Genomic DNA, 17709 nt, shown 5'->3' on the forward strand with positions numbered 1-17709 from the left:
TCCGTGCTCCACCTTCTCCATCTACAAAATGGGGATGATAGCGCTTCTCTACTCAACAGGGTGCTGGGAGGTTACAAACCATCAGAAAAAGCCCCCGAGAAAGTGGTGAGATTCTAGATGGGGGAAAAACAGACACAGGGAAGTTAAGTGTCTTGCCAAAGTTTACTCAGCAAGTCAGTGTCTGAGCTGGGAATAGAACCCAGGAGTCCTGATCACAAGACAAAAACTTTCACTGTTATTAAAACCAAAATTATGTATTTCCAAGTTTAGCTGTCTCCCCTGCTGAGGCAAAGAAGAGAATATTTCCCTCCCCAGATACGTGCTAGCAGGAGATGCACGGACAGGAATCAGATGGGCACATCAAAATAAAGCAGACACACACACACCCCCCTCTAACCCACTCAAAGAAAAAGTATTCCTACCCCTGACCTGGCTTTCTTTCATGGAAATGCAACAGATGTGTCTTTAAAAAAAAAATTACCTCGCTTTGGTTCCTCTATTCTGGTCAGTTTATTGGGAGGTGCAATAAAATCATCTTCAGTTATATAAGGCCCCCTCTTCATATTAGAGCTGCAATAAGAGGGGGAAAATGTATCAACAGCAGCATCAGCAGGAGTAGCCTCCTTGCCTGGAAGCAGGGAAACTGTCACATCATGGATCTTATGATGAAGATAATTTCAGAACCAGGGTAATAATTACCCTAGTTACAATGGGCATTACTTTCTACACAAGTCAATACTCATTATTTAAAACTGCCCAGTGCTTTGATTCTGCTGCTCCCTCTCTAACAACAGAGTCCCCTTGTGCTGCTTAAACACAACACCAAATCAGCTATTTACCTGGAGATTCTGGGCAAGTCCCTTTGGAATGTGAATATTTTTTGGCACACACTGGAAAGCCCAGAGCAGCAAACCTGAGTGTTAAGGTGGCTGCACGGTGATGGAGAGTGCCTGCTATATAAGATTTTCCATTTTGGAGAAGACCGCATCAATGACAGCCTGGGCCCTGTGCTGCTTACAGGTCTTACTATGGTCTGGGCCTTATATAAGGGGAGGAGTAAAACACCTAATATTAGAGTACATGGCAAGCTCTTTGGGCAGGGACTTCATCTTTCTAGCTGATTTTACAGCACCATGCAATTCAATAATGTTACAGAATGAATGAAACAGCAAATCTCTTACCCTTCACCCTCCAGTTCTTCTGGTGCAACAGGAAGGACCTTTAAAACAAAACAAGAAGAGATTTTGAGTGTAGAGAGAAAGGTGCTCTAAATTAGACTATTGGATGGTAAATGACATGGGACCATCAACTGGAACCTACTACAGTGTGTCTAGCTAGCTAGCTAAAAAGTGGACCTGAGAAGCCAACAATAGGAACATACAGGTCAGACTAGAGCTCCTAGACCAGTATCCTGTCAGTGGTCAGCATCAAACGCTTCACAGGAAGGTGAAGAATTACCTGCCCACAAAGCAAGTTTTCTTCCTAACCCCCATTTGTTAGGCCTTGGCTTATGCCATGAAACATGAAGGTTGATATGATCACATACCTAACAGGAACTTTTTGCTCCCAGTGGTTATACATTTAAGAACCAGCCCAATGGCTATGTACAATGTTATTACGTAGGCAGAGAATGCCCGTAATTTTATATTATGGGCACACAGTAGCATCACATACATGAGTCCCACGCTGAAGACTGGAATGGTGAAGGTCGGGGATAAAAAGAACTGGCTGAGTGTCAAGATCTTGGGATGGCTTGAAGACAGTGACGTCTGTCCGCTTGTGGGAAGGAAGCATTGGCACTTTGACATCAGGAACTGTAAAGAGATATCAAAGATTGTAATATATGGATATTGAAAACAATGACACAGTTGTAGCCATATTCCTTAAGAGCCAGGTATTGCTGTTAAGCAGTGATGTGCTGGGGTGGGTGTGGAGGGGAGGGTCTTGGGACCCCATTGTTAAAATTTACCAACCAAGTTTTTTGGGGGGATAGGAAGGGAAAGTGTGAGGCTTCCTCTACTCTGACAGAGTCACCTATTCTGGGGGCCATAAATCACCCTGGCCAAAGATGCTTATTCCTTTTGGAATGTGCCAAATGTCAGGTATTTTCAGCAAAATCTTCCCAGAGGATTGCTAAAAATCCATGCGGTTCCTGCCACACACCTCAATTTCAAATGACAGCATTTGGGGACTGTACTCCACTTTCAGTACACTCCTATTTTCTCAGGAATCTACCACCAGCCTTTCCAGTGAGTGGCAGGAAGTGTTTGCGAGGTGACACTGCTTCCCTCCTTGGCTGGGGTTATGAGAATGGGCTTTTGTCTAAACGGGTAAACAAATGAATTAATAGATTCCCCCAGTACCTCACTCCTTCTCTGTGAGCTCATGCACCCTAGAACATGGGTGTGCCTTGTTTCAATATTGGTAGCATATCACCTCTTAAAAGCACACAGAGCTGATCAATGTTCGTTTCACATTTAAAAACATTTGTGAAGGATGATCTTAGGAGCACAGGACTGGGAGAATCACATCTAGGTTCTAGTCCCACCTCTGCCACAGACCTCCTGTGTAACACACTGAACCTTTCTGCACGGGGTGGGGGTAGGGGGGAATACTTCAACCTCACAGGGCCTCAGTGAAGCTTCAGTCACTGAGTATTGAACAGCATTTGGAGAGCCTCAAATGGAAAGCACTACAGAAGCATTGTTACTACTGTGGAGCAGAGTTCGGCAAGATACCAACAGAATGGAAGGTTCTGTGAAAAATTTTGGTTCACCATTCTGAATTAAAACAAAACATTTCAGTATAATCTGTGCCCGTTAGCCACTATGTGCCTCACGGGAATTATCTTTGGGTACTTCTTGGATGGACCACATGTACTATAGGACAATGGAGTCACATGACTCCCATGATGCAGCACATCAGTTCAACCAGTGGGAAAAATCACAGTGCATCATGGGAGATGTAGTTCAGCCAGGAAGCCTAGTCTACAGAGACTGGAATATGAGGTATCCAAACTACAGCTCCCATGATGAACAGAGATTAACGTCAAACTGACCCAAAATGAAATATTTTAATTTGGGTTGACAAACTGAAGTGTTTTGATTTGCATGAAACCTGCCCAAAATGAAATATTTCATTTTGAATTTCCCATGGAAAAAAGTTGAAAATTTTTTCAGAACAATTAGTCTAAAATTGAAAATTTTCTGTGGGAAAACTGATTTTCCAAAACTTCAACCAAAAATTGCCAACCAGATCTACTATGGAGCAATCCATATAGATACAGAAATTAGGTCTCTGGAAGCAACTGTAATGCTTATAGCCAAACAATATGTATTCACCTTAATGGAGAAAAACACCACATCTGGGCTCAGCCCAAGCATAGGAAGTTTAGTCCCATAAGCAGCATTTATGAAGAAAGATATGAACTTCTACAAATGGGCTGTTTAGCATGCAATTGCCATTTCTCGGCCATTAGTTCTAGTACTGTGCACAATGGTCTCTGGATTCTGCTTGGGCTACTATACATGGGATAGGAGACACCCCCCGCCACACACACACACACACATTTGTTAAACGCTGGCACAGCGTTGAGTCTTCTTTTTATAATAGATTTGAAAACTCTGCCCTCCCTGTAACTGCTCTTAAGCAACTGGGTTTCCCTGTGTCATTGCCTTCTTCTGAAGCCACACTGCCAGCCCACATTTGCTGTGTCAGGAAACCCTGTTTAAATGAGCTGTGAGGTTAATGCTTATTGAACCAGTCAGACTGTTAAAAGCAGAGCTTCTGACAAGCACATCAAGTGGACATAATATTATCTTCAAACAACACAAAGGAGAGACAAGGAACACACACTTTTCCTTGCTGCACAATGTGAAGGAGAAACAGGGATATAAACTCTACACCAAACAACTCTTAACCTATAATTGACCATCAAACATTGGCTCTGTAGGAGTCAACATAAAGTATGATCTGCAGGAGAGAATTAAGAATGAAAAGCAAACACATATGGAAAGAAAAATCTAAAAAACCTTTTGCTCATTCCAGAATCAGGCCCCTTGGGCTTACTTTTACGTGCGTAGAAACAATGTCTAACTAGACTATTAACTAAAAAAGGGGCAGCTCAACTCTCTAGGGTTGAGTACAAGGCTAGGAATCAGGAGATCTGGGTTTGTACTATAAACTCTGCCAGTGTCTTCCTGCACAGCCTTGAGTAAATCCCTTAAGCCTGATTTACAGAGGTTCTAGATATGGGGAGTGAATAGCTCAGTGGTTTGAGTACTAGCCTGCTAAACTCAGAGTTGTATGTTCAATCCTTGAGGGGGCCATTTAGAAATCTGGGGCAAAAAACTATCTAGGGATTGGTCCTGCTTTTGAGCAGGGGGTTGGATCAGATGACCTCCTGAGGTCCCTTCCAACCCTGATATTCTATCTCCAGCTCCTACTGACTTCAGCTGCAGTTGTAGATGCTCCACCAGTTCTCAAAACCAGGCTGTTGCGGTGTGCAACTCACTGCTATGGCGCCTCCTGCTGGTTGTCTTGAAGAAGTTCCTAATTTATCCTGTGCATTGCAAAATACAGTTCACAATCCCATATACAATGGATTAAAATGAAGCTATTTTATGGGAGGGAAAAAAAGGCAAGCAGTAACTCCTTTCTAGGAGAATTCTACTGCACTGAAAAACTAGTCTGTAAGTGCCATGAGGCCTATGATTTAAACACTTGGTGGAATAATTTCTACTTACAGGCATTCAACAGGGAGCTGGAGTCAGTGCACTTGCCTTTTCTTTTGCTTTGTTTTCGTTCTTCATCCCTGATCTTCCTCTCTGCTCCCTGTCAGATGACAGATTGGGGAGGAAGGGAAAAAGAAAAAGAAATAGTATCCTCAGTTGTTTGTTTTTATACCCTCAGGTCAATGACATTGATCTTTATATAGCAGAACAGGTCAGTCTCACACTAACCACTTCATCAGGTCAGCCAGAAAATACCTCTTTTGCAATCTGTCCAGTACTTATTCTGAAGTACTGTCATCAAATCAAAATTTAATGAAAGTATCACAATCACCTGAATTTGTTTTAAGTATGGGACTGGGGCAAAATGGCAAGTTACCATACAATTACTTCAGTTATTTCCATACACTTAAGGGAATAGCAGAGTCTAAGGTATAAGACAGCGATCAGTGAATTTTTCTCCAATTAATAATATTTACTGAACTTTTAAATCAAAAATATTCCTGATCTATAATCAAGCTAAATTCAGATCTTCTAGAGTTTTACAAGGATGGAACAAGACATGCTAGCGTGTCAAAGAGTCTTCGTCTGCAGCAACTGTGCCATCTTTCACAGGACTAAAAATAATACAAGCATTACTTTTCATCCTTCAGAACAGTGCAGGGCTGCCCAGAGGATTCAGGGGGCCTGGGACAAAGCAATTTGAGGGGCCCCTTCCATAAACAAAAGTTGCAATACTATAGAATACTATATTCTCATGGGGGTCCCTGCAGGGCCAGAGGCAAATTGTCCCACTTGCCACCCCCTCCCTCCTTCCCCCTTCCCAGGAAGCCCTGGAAAAAAAAAAACAAATTTAAAAACCCTCTTCATCTTGACACAAACCCATTTTTGAGAAAACTTCTTTTCAAATCACCTTTACAAGGTATCACTGGTTCTCAGCATCAGCTAGTGCAGGGGTCGGCAACCTTTCAGATGTGCTGTGCCAAGTCTTCATTTATTCACTCTAATTTAAGGTATCGCGTGCCAGTAATATATTTTAACATTTTTAGAAGGTCTCTTTCTATAAGTCTATAATATTAACTAAACTTTGTGTATGTAAAGTAAATAAGGTTTTAAAATGTTTAAGAAGCTTCATTTAAAATTAAATTTTAAAATGCAGAGCCCCCGACCAGTGGCCAAACCTGAGCAGTCTGAGTGCCACTGAAAATCAGCTCATGTGCCACTTCGGCACACGTGCCATAGGTTGCTACCCTGGCTAGTGCTAAAGGCACTAAAAGCTCATTAAAAGGGTTGGACAACATATTTTCCGTCAAATACTTTTTGGATCGAAAACTAGGTTGTTTTTAAAAGCAGAAAAAAAATCAGACAATGTCTGCTTTCCTCAAAATTTGTTGTGGTTTTTTTTTTTAATTGAAAGCTGAAATTAGTCTGCCAAAACCTGAACATGGTTTGGGGTTTCAGAAGTGTGTGGCCAAATATTTGCTGCTTGCTGGGCTTGTTTAAAGAAACAATAAAATTTCTGCTTAAAAAAAATCCAAAACTTTTGAACCACTTCAGCGTGTGACCAAATGCCTGAGCCCATCCAGTCAGAATTTTCCGGGTTTCTGATATTCTGCTGGCTTCCTTGACTCATATCTGTCTCCATAACTTTGGATTCATTTAGCTTAGAACATAAGATTGACCATACCTGGGTCAGCCGAAGGTCCATCCAGCCCAGTATCCTGTCTACCACAGTGGCCAAAGCCAAGTGCCCCAGGGGGAGTGAACTAACAGGTAATGATCAAGTGATCTCTCTCCTGCCATCCATCTCCACCCTCTGAAAAAGAGGCTAGGACACCATTTCTTACCATCCTGGCTAACAGCCATTAATGGACTTAAACCACCATCAATCTTATCCAGTTTCTTTTAAACCCTGTTACAGTCCAGTCTTCACAACCTCCCCAGGTAAGGAGTTCCACCAAGTGACTGTGCGCTGCGTGAAGAAGAACGTCCTTTTATTTGTTTTAAACCTGCTACCTATTAATTTCATTTGGTGACCCCTAGTTCTTGTTTATGATAAGTAAATAACTTTTCCTTATCACTGTCTCCACATCACTCATGATTTTAATATACCTTTATCATATCCCCCTTAGTCTTCCTCGTTTCAACTGAAAAGTCCTAGCCTTTTTAATCTCTCCTCATATGGGACCTTCTCCAAACCCCTAATAATTTTAGTTGCCCTTTTCTGAACCTTTTCTAGTGCCAGTATATCTTTTCTGAGATGAGGATTCATTAATGGTTGCATGGCAATTTGAAGATATACAGCTATACCCAGAATGACACTAGAATGCTTGGCACCTAAGTAAATTCAAGGGAGTGGTGAAAGTAAGCACCAGGATGGACAACTGATCAGTAGCCCGAGAAAGATGGCATTTGAGCTGTGGTTTACAAAGACCCATCTGTTTAGTGAGGCTTATGATCAACCTTTGTAACGAGTGGTGGATTTTTTGATTAACAAGCAGTGGGTTCTGGCAAGCTAGAATAAACATTTTATTAAAGTAAGGTCCCCAGAAGCCTCAGTGAGTGGGGACAGTACATGTTCCTTAATAAAGATAGGACATAAAATCAGAAAAGCAGAATGACTTTTAGCTAGGGTGGCAAGAGTAAAGGTCAACCTCACCAGAGATGGTGTGGGGGAGAGGGGTGAACTGGCAGAGCAGACACCACAAGGGGAAGGAGGAGGAGACTGGAAATTAGAAATAGAGGAGGGGAGGCCAGCTAGCTCCGGAAATAATCAGTTCAAAGAGGAAAACGATGACCCAATATTAGATTTGCAGCACTTCAAGGCAGGGACCAATATCTTTAATCTAGAACACACCTAATGTTCTGGTGCTGTGAAAAAAGCAGCATGGATACATTGACATTCTATCATGGGTAACATTGGCATATGTTAACGGTATGACTCTGTCCCCTAAAAAATGGGATGGCATTTAAAAAAAATACCCCAGGCTGCCACCATTATATAACCCACCGTATCTTCAGACTGAAGGGGCACAACATCAGCCTGCAACATTAACATAGCAGAAGTGTTGGAATGCATCCACAGTACGGAGTCAATGAGGGTCACAGGGGTCAGTTCAGATTTTGCCGCAGCCCTATAATTTCGTGTTCACAGAGGGTTATGTCAAGTATTTACTGTTATTCAAATGTAATATTTCAGAATTGCAATTTCTCTGTTGTACTTTTTTTAGGTGTGTGTATGTCTATGTATTTCCAATATGTATTTGAGGAAATCCTCTTTCGTTACACACCCACATCCATACAGCTATATGGAACTTGGTTTTTAAAAAGTGATGCTGGTTTTGAGTCACATGAGCACATTAAGAGCCTCTTGAATTCTACATACAATCCAAAAGCCACATACTAAGCTTTGGTGTGGAACATAGGAATCTCCAGACTACATCAGACCAGTGGTCCATCCAGTCCATGTTCCATCTGTCACTGCTGGCCAAGACCAGATGCATCAGAAAGAGGCCTAGGAAAACTCCCTGTGAAGCAAGGGTTAAACGACATGGAAAGTCTCTTCCCAATCCCATCAGTTAGAGGGTGGATTATGTCCTGGAGTTTGAGGGTTCAGATCCCTATCAAAACCTCTGGTTTGTGGGGTGGGTTTGTTTTTGTTTGTTTGTTTTTAAATCCTTAAGATTCTAATTTCACTCCTGGGTTGAGACAATGATAGTCAATTTTCCTTTTGAGAATTGTTACCTTACGAAAAATTGGTTTTATTTGTTAAGCACCAACAACGTGCTTAACCCCGTACAAGCCAGACTCTGGTCTGAAGAGTTCAAAATTTAACAAACAGGTAGAGGAAGCGTAACAGAATCCTCAACCCTAGAGCCACTAACGGCATCATTACAAGTAGAGCTGGGTGAATAACTGATTTTTCAGGGTGGTGGCTGCTCAAATTAAAAAAAAAAAAAGTTTAGTTCAGGTTGAACTGAATCTGAAATTGTTATTTCACTGAAAATTCTGGTCTGTTCCTGAACAGAGATTCGAACCTGTGTCTACCATATTCCAGGTGCATACCCTAACAACTGGGCCGAAGCTTAAAAACAGAAAGCAGCAGCACCAACACCTCCTCTGGTCATTTCGTGAATGACAAACTGCGTACGTCAAATCTGCAAATAATTAGGAGTCAACCAAAAGTGCATTTTTCAGCAAATCTATTAAGAGGATCCTTGGGGGTGTGTGTGGCAGGGGGAGCACTTTTTTTTTTTTTGTACACAGCCAGCAACTGCCTGGAGTTTTGGGCGTGTTTTTTTTTTTTTTTTTTTTGGCAGTCTGAAGAGGATGATTTTTCTTCATTCAGTGAGACTAACAACCTGACATGGTGTACGTGGCATGTCCTTACTGTGTTTATGGACAGCCCATTTCAAATGCTGTGTTGTGAAGTGGGTCACTGCTGTTCTATACTGCCTGGACTTCCACACAGATGTTTAATGACACGGGAGTACACAGATCCAACCTCCATGGAAAAGCTTCCAAACTAGGATTTCAGCTAGAGGAACATTTGGCATGGCAATGCAACTGCATGGGGAGAGGGGGTTCATTTCACCATGAAGTTTTGCTGCAGGTAAATTCCATTGTAAATCTCTTCCTTGAATTGAAGTAATCTAGGGTTAAAGGATCTGTATAGAGACAGAAGGAGAGGTTCTTCCTTATTCTGTCATGCACAGACCTAATACGCGCCTAACCTCCCCTGGAGACAGTCTCTTAGGCCCTGATCCTGCAACTTGCTGCACACAGACATACTTGGGTGCCCATGCAGAGCCCCAGTGATATCAATGGAATTCACCCAGGTGCAACAAAATACAGGCATATCTTTCACTGGCTGACTCATGAAGCAGATTAAGTGAGGGGAGCTGGGAAGCCAGTCTTTTGAGAAAAGTTCACATTTCATGAACATTTCTTCTCACTCTCCCCATCCCCTATGGTTCCCCTGCCACCCACGAACCCATACAATATTCCAGCAGCACCCGTCACTGCATACAAAAAGCATGGCCCAGTGGTTAGAACACCAGCCTGGGAGACCCAGGTTCAACTTCCTGCTCCACCACTGGCTTCCGGTGTATCACTAAGTTTCTCTTCCTCTGTTTCCCATCTATAAAATGGGGAACTACTCTACCTCACACAGAGGTGTTGTGAGGCTAAACACGCTAAAGATTTTACACAGTGTAGTTGTAACCATGTTCGTCCCAGGATACTAGAGCGAGAAGGTAGGTGAGGTAACGTCTTGAAATGTGTTTACATTTTCTCTATACATCTGAAGAAGTGGGCCACAGTCCACGAAAGCTTATGCTCTAATAAACTGTTGGTCTTTAAGGTACCACAAGACTCCTCGTTGTTTTTACTTTTGCTAAAAAGACAGCGACCTTTTCCCTAACTGGTGGTCTTCGAGATGTGTTGCTCATGTCTATTCCACAATAGATGTGCGTGCTCGCCACGTGCACCGGTGCCAGAAGTTTTTCCCCTAGCAGTACCCATAGGGGAGTGCCCCTAGTGACCCCTAGAGTGGCGCCTCTATGGCGCAGTATAAGGGGTGCTGCGCGCTCCCCCCACCCTCATTTCCTTCTTGCCAGACAACTCTGACAGGGAAAGGAGGGTGGGATGTGGAATGGACATGAGCAACACATCTTCAAGAACACCAGTTATGGAACTGTCTTTTCTTCTTGGGGTGATTGCTCATGTGTATTCCACAATAGGTGATTCCAAGCTGTAACTGCTGGAGGTGGGTAGGAGTTCACAAACTCTCAGGATGGAGCACAGCCCTGCCGAACCCAATGTCTTCCCTGGTCTGGGAGACAATTGCATAATGTGAAGTGAATGTGTGAACTGAAGACCATGTGGCAGCCCTACAAATGTTGAACGGGGACATGGGCAGCTGACGAGGCTCACGCTCTAGTTAAGTGTACCCTCACAATTGACGGTGGAGGGATTCCCACCAGGTCATAAAAGATATGGATGCATGAGGTGATCCAGTTGGAGAGCCACTGAGTGGAGATCGGCTGACCTCTCATGTGCTCGGCCAAGGCGATGAACAGTTGCGAAGACTTCCTGAATGGCTTAGTCCACTCCAGGTAAAAGGCCAGAGCCCATCTGACATCCAGAGTGTGGAGGTAACGCTCCTCACTGGACGCATGGGGCTTGGGGCAGAGGACCAGCAGGAAAATGTCCTGACCCATGTGGTAGCCGAAGACCACCTTTAGGAGGAATGAAGGATGTGGGCAGAGCTGGACCATATCCTTATGAAACACCCTGCACAGGCGCTCGGAAGTCAGGATCTTGAGACCCATCTAGTGGACACGATAGCCACCGGGAAGTCTACCTTCCACGAGAGATGCGACCAGGAGCATGTAGCCAATGGCTCAAAAGAGGGACCCGTCCACCATGCCAGCACCAAGTTCAGGTCCCATTGCAGGACTATGGGCCTAACGTATAGGAAGAGACAATCCAATCCCTTAAGGAATCGGCAGGTCGTAGTATGGGGGAACACCGCGTGCCCCTGCATGGGCAGGTGGAAGGCAATATGGCCGCTGAGTGCACCTTGACAGATGAGGGCGTCAGGCCTTGGGGTCTAAGGTGAAGGAGATAGTCTAAAATGAGCTGGATCAGGGCAGCCACAGGGGAAATGCCCTGCTCAGCCATCCATCAGGAAAACTGAGACCACTTAGCCAAGTAGGCTCGACGCAAGGAGAGTCATCTGCTTTCCAAGAGGATGCATTGAACCCCTTCCGAGCACATCCTTTCCTCCCGGCCTAACCATTGAACAGCCATGCCATGAGGTGGAGTGCTGCTAGGTTGGGGTGGAGGAGGCAGCCCTGGTCCTGGGAGAGCAGGTCTGGGCAGGATGGCAACAGTCATGGTGGGGCAGCCGCCAGGCTCAGGAGGGTCCCATACCAATGCTGCCTGAGCCATGCCAGAGCAATCAGGAGGACCCGGACCCTATCCGTCTTTATCTTTTCCAGTACCTTGTCAATCAGCAGGATCGGGGAGAAGGCATAGAGAAGCTGGCCTGACCAGGACAGAAAGAAGGCATCGAGATAGCACCCATTCCCAGCACCCCCAGAGCAGACCGGAGACACTGGCAGTTCTGCTGAGTCATGAACTGGTCCACCTGGGGAGTTCCTCACTCTTGGAAAGTCTATGCACCACCTCTGGGTGTAGAGACCACTCATCCTGAGAGGAGAAGTCTCGGCTCAGGCGATCCACCTGCGAGTTTCGGGTGCCTGGTAGGTGGTAGGCCTGTGGGCAAATGTCATGGGCTATATGGAAGTCCCATAGCCTGAGGGTTTCCTGGCAGAGGAGCAGGCCCCACCTTGCCTGTTGATGTAAAACATTGAGGATATGTAGTCCGTGAGAACCCTGACCACTCTGCCCTCCAGGTGTGAGCGGAAGGCCACGCACGCCAGCCGGACCACCCTGAGTTCCTCGATCCTATTGATCCACTGCTAAAGGACACCCTCCCCCTCACCCCATCCTCAGCCTAAAGGGAGGATCCACAGGGCCTGGAAATCATATAATTCTGGGGGACAACTAATGAGATAACAGGGATGGGAGTGAGGTCAAAGGGTCAAACAAAGGGAACCTGAAGGGGAAACCAAGCAGAGAACCCTGGACAGTGCCCACTGCTCCTCAAAGGCATCAAGGAAGCCAGCGGATGCCGCCCAGAGGAACTCTGCCCGGATGCGTGAGCGGATGGAGGATTGGGAATAGGCCCCCCAGTCACAGGAGACCCCATCGGCCAACCCCCTCTCTCTGGTTTTATAGATGGCCGTTTTAGCCAGGGCCAGGAGGTTGACCAGGAGGTCCTGTGGCTTTGTGGGGCCACAGATGGGGAGTGCATAGATAAGGAGATGAGGGGAGAAGTGCAGCCAGAAGCTTAACAAAATATTTGTGGAGCGCGGAACAGGGGCTGCAACCTGGCGCACTCCTAGTAAAGGTTTGCCAGGGTGTCTCTCATGCCACAGTAGGGGCATGTGTCCGGGATGGGGGTAAACCATGCCAAGTACATGCCTGTGCTCACAGCCCCATGAAGGAGCCGCCAACTGATATCCCCGTCAGGCCTCCAGACCAGGGCAGAGTATAGACTGACCCACCAAGGCTCCTCACCCTCTAGAGGTGGCAGGAGGTCCCGCCACTTTGTGTTGGAGCGGGACACGAGGGTGATGAAGTGAAGGGTGTGGAGCATGAGCATCTATAGGTGTTTCCTTGGTGCGTTCTGGAAACAAACCACCTGCAAGTTGCGCAGCTGGCTCACAGTGAAGGGGCGGGGGGGAGGGAGGCGGTTGACTCCACGGGGCAGGGGCCCAGTTAAAACATCTGGAGGGCTTGGGGTGGAGGGTGGGTGGGGCATGCCCTCTCGCAGGACCAAGTGGAGGTAGACCCGAGCAGAGGGCAGCAAAGTGGCCCTCACCTCCTGAAGTATGCGCTGGAGAGTATGAGACCTAGAGAGCCCCATGCGCTGAGTGTGTGTCAGGACATCCAGCCGGTCTCCCCGTCGTAGTCTCCAGGAGATCTCCGATTCTGGTGACATCTGCCAGGACCAACCTCTGGCACACCAAGGGGGATTCCGCCACCTGCACATGTGTAGCGGGGGCTCTGCGAGAAGATCTACTTCCTCAGTGGCCACCACAGACCTGGTCGCGCAGACCACAGACCTTGGGGTGTGGAACCCATGTGGGGAATGTTCAGACCCAAGTCCAATGCATCAAGACACCAGCTCCAGCAACGGGCCCTTGCCCCTGAACGGGACCCCACGGAGCATGCTCCCTGGGGAGGACCACCATTGTAGAGAGGTGACCACCGGCTCGTGCACAGTGAGGACCTTGTCCATCCTGTCTCTGGCCTGGGAGAACACCAAGGACAGCCAGAACTGGAGGGGCCTCATCCTAAGTCTGGTGTGGCGAACCACATAAATGCACACTGACATGTGACCCAGGAGGTGGAGACACGCTCTGGCTGTCGTCATGGGAAACTTTGACTGTGTCAATGAGCCCTTTCAGGGTCTTGAATCTGTCTGGTGGGAGGGAAGCCCTCGTTGACGTCATGTCCAGGACTGCCCCGATAAACTCTATGCACTGTACCGGGACTAACGTGGACTTGGTGTAATTCAACAGGCCTACGGTGGCGCATGTGGACAGGAGGAGCACCGCGTGATCACGCACCTGCAACTGGGAGCTGTCCTTGACCAGTCAGTCGTCCAGATAGGGGAAGATCTGGACCCCATGGTGCCTGAGGTAGGCCACCACCACCAACATACATTTCGTGAATACCCTGGGAGCAGTGGACAGACCAAACAGGAGAACTGTAAATTGTTAGTGCTCCTGCCCAACATGAAACAGAGGAAACACCTGTGCCCCTTGAATACGTGAATGTGGAAGTACACAACCTGCAGATCGAGGGCGGTGTACCAGTTCCCGAGATCAAGGGAGGAGACGATGGAGGCCAGAAAAACCACGCAAAACTTGAGCTTTACCACGTACTGGTTTAGGCCTCGCAGATCCAGAATGGGCCCAAATCCCACTTTGGCCTTTGGGATAAGGAAATAGTGGAAGTAGTACCCATTGCCTTTGAACTCCGCTGGCACCACTTCCACCACTCCTAAGCCAAGGATCTGCTCCACCTCCTGTTCTAACAGGGTCCCGTGAGAGGGGTCCCAGGAGGGATGGGGGTAGAGGTAAACTGGAGGATGTAGGCCCAGGAGATGGTGTTGAGGACCCAGCAGTCTGAAGTCAGTCACAACCACTCCAGGAGAAAAAGCACACAACCGGTTGGAGAAGGGAAGCTTTATTGTGATCCCTGGTGTGAACCCCGCCTCTTTACCCTTGGAGGACCCAGGCTGGGGGCAGACCGAGACTGCTTCTGTGGGTGTTTCTCTTATAGTCCTGTGGACTTTTTATAAGGGGGCTTTTATTTACAGTGAGTGGCCTGGGTGGGAGCCTGCTGAGGCTTAAACTTGGGCCTAGCCAGAGCTGGGACATAAAGGCCAAGTGTCTTAAGTGTAGTACAGGAATCTTTCAGGCCATGAAGTTTCATGTCTGTCTGTTCCGCAAATAGGGCCTTGCCATCGAACAGGAGGCCCTGCAAGGAAGTCTGTGCCTCACTGGACAGCCCAGACAGCCTTCTCATGGACACTGCGGAGGCCATGAACCTTGCAGCTGTTTCTGCAGCATCTGACACTGCCTGCAGGGTTGCCCTGGCAGCCTTTGTACCCTCCTCAACCAGAGCTTTGAACTCCTTCCTGTCACGCTCCTGGAGAGAGAGTCCTCGAATTTGGGTAAAGAGCCCCACACATTGAACTCATACCAACCCAGGAGAGCCTGATGGTTTGCCACCCTTAACTGGAAACTCGAGGACAAATAAAACCTCTCTCCCAAATAAATCCAACCTCCTGGAGTCTTTATTTTTCAGAGTAGGGGCTGGTTGGTCCTGCCTCTCCCTGTGGTTGACCAACAGCCATGGGGGAGCTGGGGGCAGGGTGGGTATACAGGTATTCATGCCGCGCCTGGCGGGCACAAAGTACTTCCGCTCTGCCCTCTTAGAAATGGTGGGGGGGACAAGGAAGCCGGGTTTGCCACAAGGCATTTGAAATTTTTGCCACCCCTTCGTGGACTGGAAGAGCCACTCTGCCCAGTACTGAGGCAGATAGGACATTGAAGAGGGAGTCCAAGGGTTCCTCCACCTCCTCGGCCTGAAGGTTGAGGTTTGATGCTACCCTTTTCAATAGTTCCTGGCGGGCCTAAGAGTCCTTCTGTGGAACAGAACGAAGAGGGGTCAATCACCTCATCAGGGGAGGGTGAGGATGCTGGCAGGGTATTCTGCATACCCACCGGTACTGGAGGTCCCACCACTTGGTCACCCTCCAGGCACAGAACTGAAAATGCACGTCTCACTGATGCCTTTCTGGGAGGCTGGGAAAGAGAGAGAGGCCAACGGTTGTTCCGAGGCTCCGGCCACGAAGTGAGCCCCCACCATGGGGCCCATTGGTACCAAGGTGCCGGCCAAGGAGCCTGGTGCCACTCCACCTGCTGTGGCACCAGTGGAGCAGGCTGTTCAGCCTGACTAGCCTGTCCCATCAACTGATGACTATGAAGGGAGGCCGGGCTGGTGTATGACCTGCTGCTGTCCCTGGACTGGGAGGAGCGGTGGCGTTGGGAACGGTGCTGACCACGAGACCATGATCCCAATGTGGAGGAATGGTACTGCAGGTAGCAGCTTCTCTGCGATCGGCTATGGCAGGTGGATCCACGCCAGCGATCAATGCCTGGGACTGCAGGAGCAGTGCCAAGGTGGGGTCTTGGAGCGAGATGAAGAATGGGAACCGCGTCGACACCCATAACACGATGGGTTACGGTAGCCTCTTGGAGATGAAGGCCTCTGGTGCCATCTGTCTCTGTCTCGATGGGGCCCGCTCCCTTTGTGAGGTCTGTGGTCCCTCGAGGCAGAGCGGTGCCTGGACCCGTCAGTCGGAACCCAGCTAGACAACCTGATGCGGGTCAACAGTGAGCGGTGTGGACTATGCACTGGGCGGTCACTGAGTGGCGAATGGCATCGGGAACATTCCCTCGACCACAACGGTACTGTCCAGGAGGCGAATGTGGCGATCCAAGTGGTGGCTTGTCTCTGGACTGGGGAGCCAACGGTGGCAGTGCCCCTGGTACCAGTAGGGACATAACGTACCAGGCCGCTTGCAGAGTCTCCGGCGTGGAGGCTACCCACACATCCAGGGAAGCCAGCACCGACTGGGCTGGGCTACTCCGCTCGACCTGAGTCAGAGGCCTGGAGGCCAACAGGGACCGAGAACTGCCCAATATGGGTCTAGTCTCTCACCCCATCTTGCTCCAGTGCCTCAGCGAAGACCTCTTCTTAGACTTCCTGACGTGCCCTGTGGACAGGGAGTGGTGCCAACTGGTGGAAGGCACCGAAGGGTCACTGCGCACCGACGCTGTGGTACCCGGTGCCGACTGAGAGCGGTGCACCAGAGTCGGTGTCAATGCCAACTCCATCAGAATGTCTCTGAGCCAAATGTCCCTTTCTTTCTTGCCCCGAGGCTTGAAAGATTTGCAGATCTTGCAGCAATCACTGAGATGGGTTTCCCCCAGACAACGTAAACAGTCCATGTGCAGGTCACTCACCTGCATCAGCTGCCGGCAAGTGTTGCACGACTTAAAGCCTGGGGCATGGAGCATGCCCTGACACGGGCGCACTAAACTAAACTAATACTAATCCAAACTACTTCAACTACAGGTACTACTATGAACAAATAAGAGTTCTAGAGGAAAGCTGCAGACAAACTGGAGCAGAGCAGTTCCGGTGCACCTTCACAGGTGGCAAGAAGGAACTGAGGGTGGGGGGAAGATGCAGCGCCATATACCACGCCATGGAGGCACCACTCCAGGGTCGCTAGGGGGCTCTCCTCTACGGGTACTGGCAGGGTGAAAAACTTCTGGCATCGGTGCACATGGCAAGCATGCACACCTATTATGGAATACACATGAGCAATCACTCGAAGAACAACAATCTGTTCCACCTTGTATTTAGCTGTGACACTCCAAGTTAGTTTCCCAGACCTGAAGAGCAGCTCTGGGTAGGCTTGAAAACTTGAGTCTCACCAACAGAAGTTGGTCCAATAAAAGATACTACCTCACCCACATAGCCTCACAATCTTTACTGTGAGAGACATTCAGTTTTTATGGTAATGGTGGCCACTTAAGTACTTAAGGTAAATGAATGGATCATTTAAGATTCAAGCCTTGGCTGCTTAGGGGAAGAGATAAGGTGACTAATGAGTCATCCTCTGCAGTCAGATGGAGGCACCGCTGTGGGTTGGGACTCAGCTAATAGGAGGTGCCTGGTCAAGTCTATTTTTATACTATTTAAACAGAGCTTGAGCCAATATTTGAATGATGCTGTATTGACAGAGATGTGCTCCCCATGTGAG

At 47.8% G+C, this 17709-nt stretch overlaps 1 protein-coding gene across 2 annotated transcripts in view; it reads right to left on the reverse strand.

The window, feature by feature from the left end:
* GRHL1 (grainyhead like transcription factor 1) overlaps positions 1-17709 on the reverse strand; it is an 85795-nt gene that overhangs the window by 17398 nt on the left and 50688 nt on the right. For both annotated transcript variants that reach the window (XM_075063682.1, XM_032779727.2), the window contains exons 10-13: positions 4746-4833; positions 1675-1814; positions 1182-1219; positions 482-570 (exon numbers count right to left, since the gene is read on the reverse strand). In XM_075063682.1, the coding sequence (XP_074919783.1) occupies positions 482-570; positions 1182-1219; positions 1675-1814; positions 4746-4833 (355 nt within the window). The remainder of the gene's footprint in view (positions 1-481; positions 571-1181; positions 1220-1674; positions 1815-4745; positions 4834-17709) is intronic.

This window comes from Chelonoidis abingdonii, chromosome 3, assembly GCF_003597395.2.
Source record: "Chelonoidis abingdonii isolate Lonesome George chromosome 3, CheloAbing_2.0, whole genome shotgun sequence".
Taxonomy (NCBI): Eukaryota; Metazoa; Chordata; order Testudines; family Testudinidae; genus Chelonoidis; species Chelonoidis abingdonii.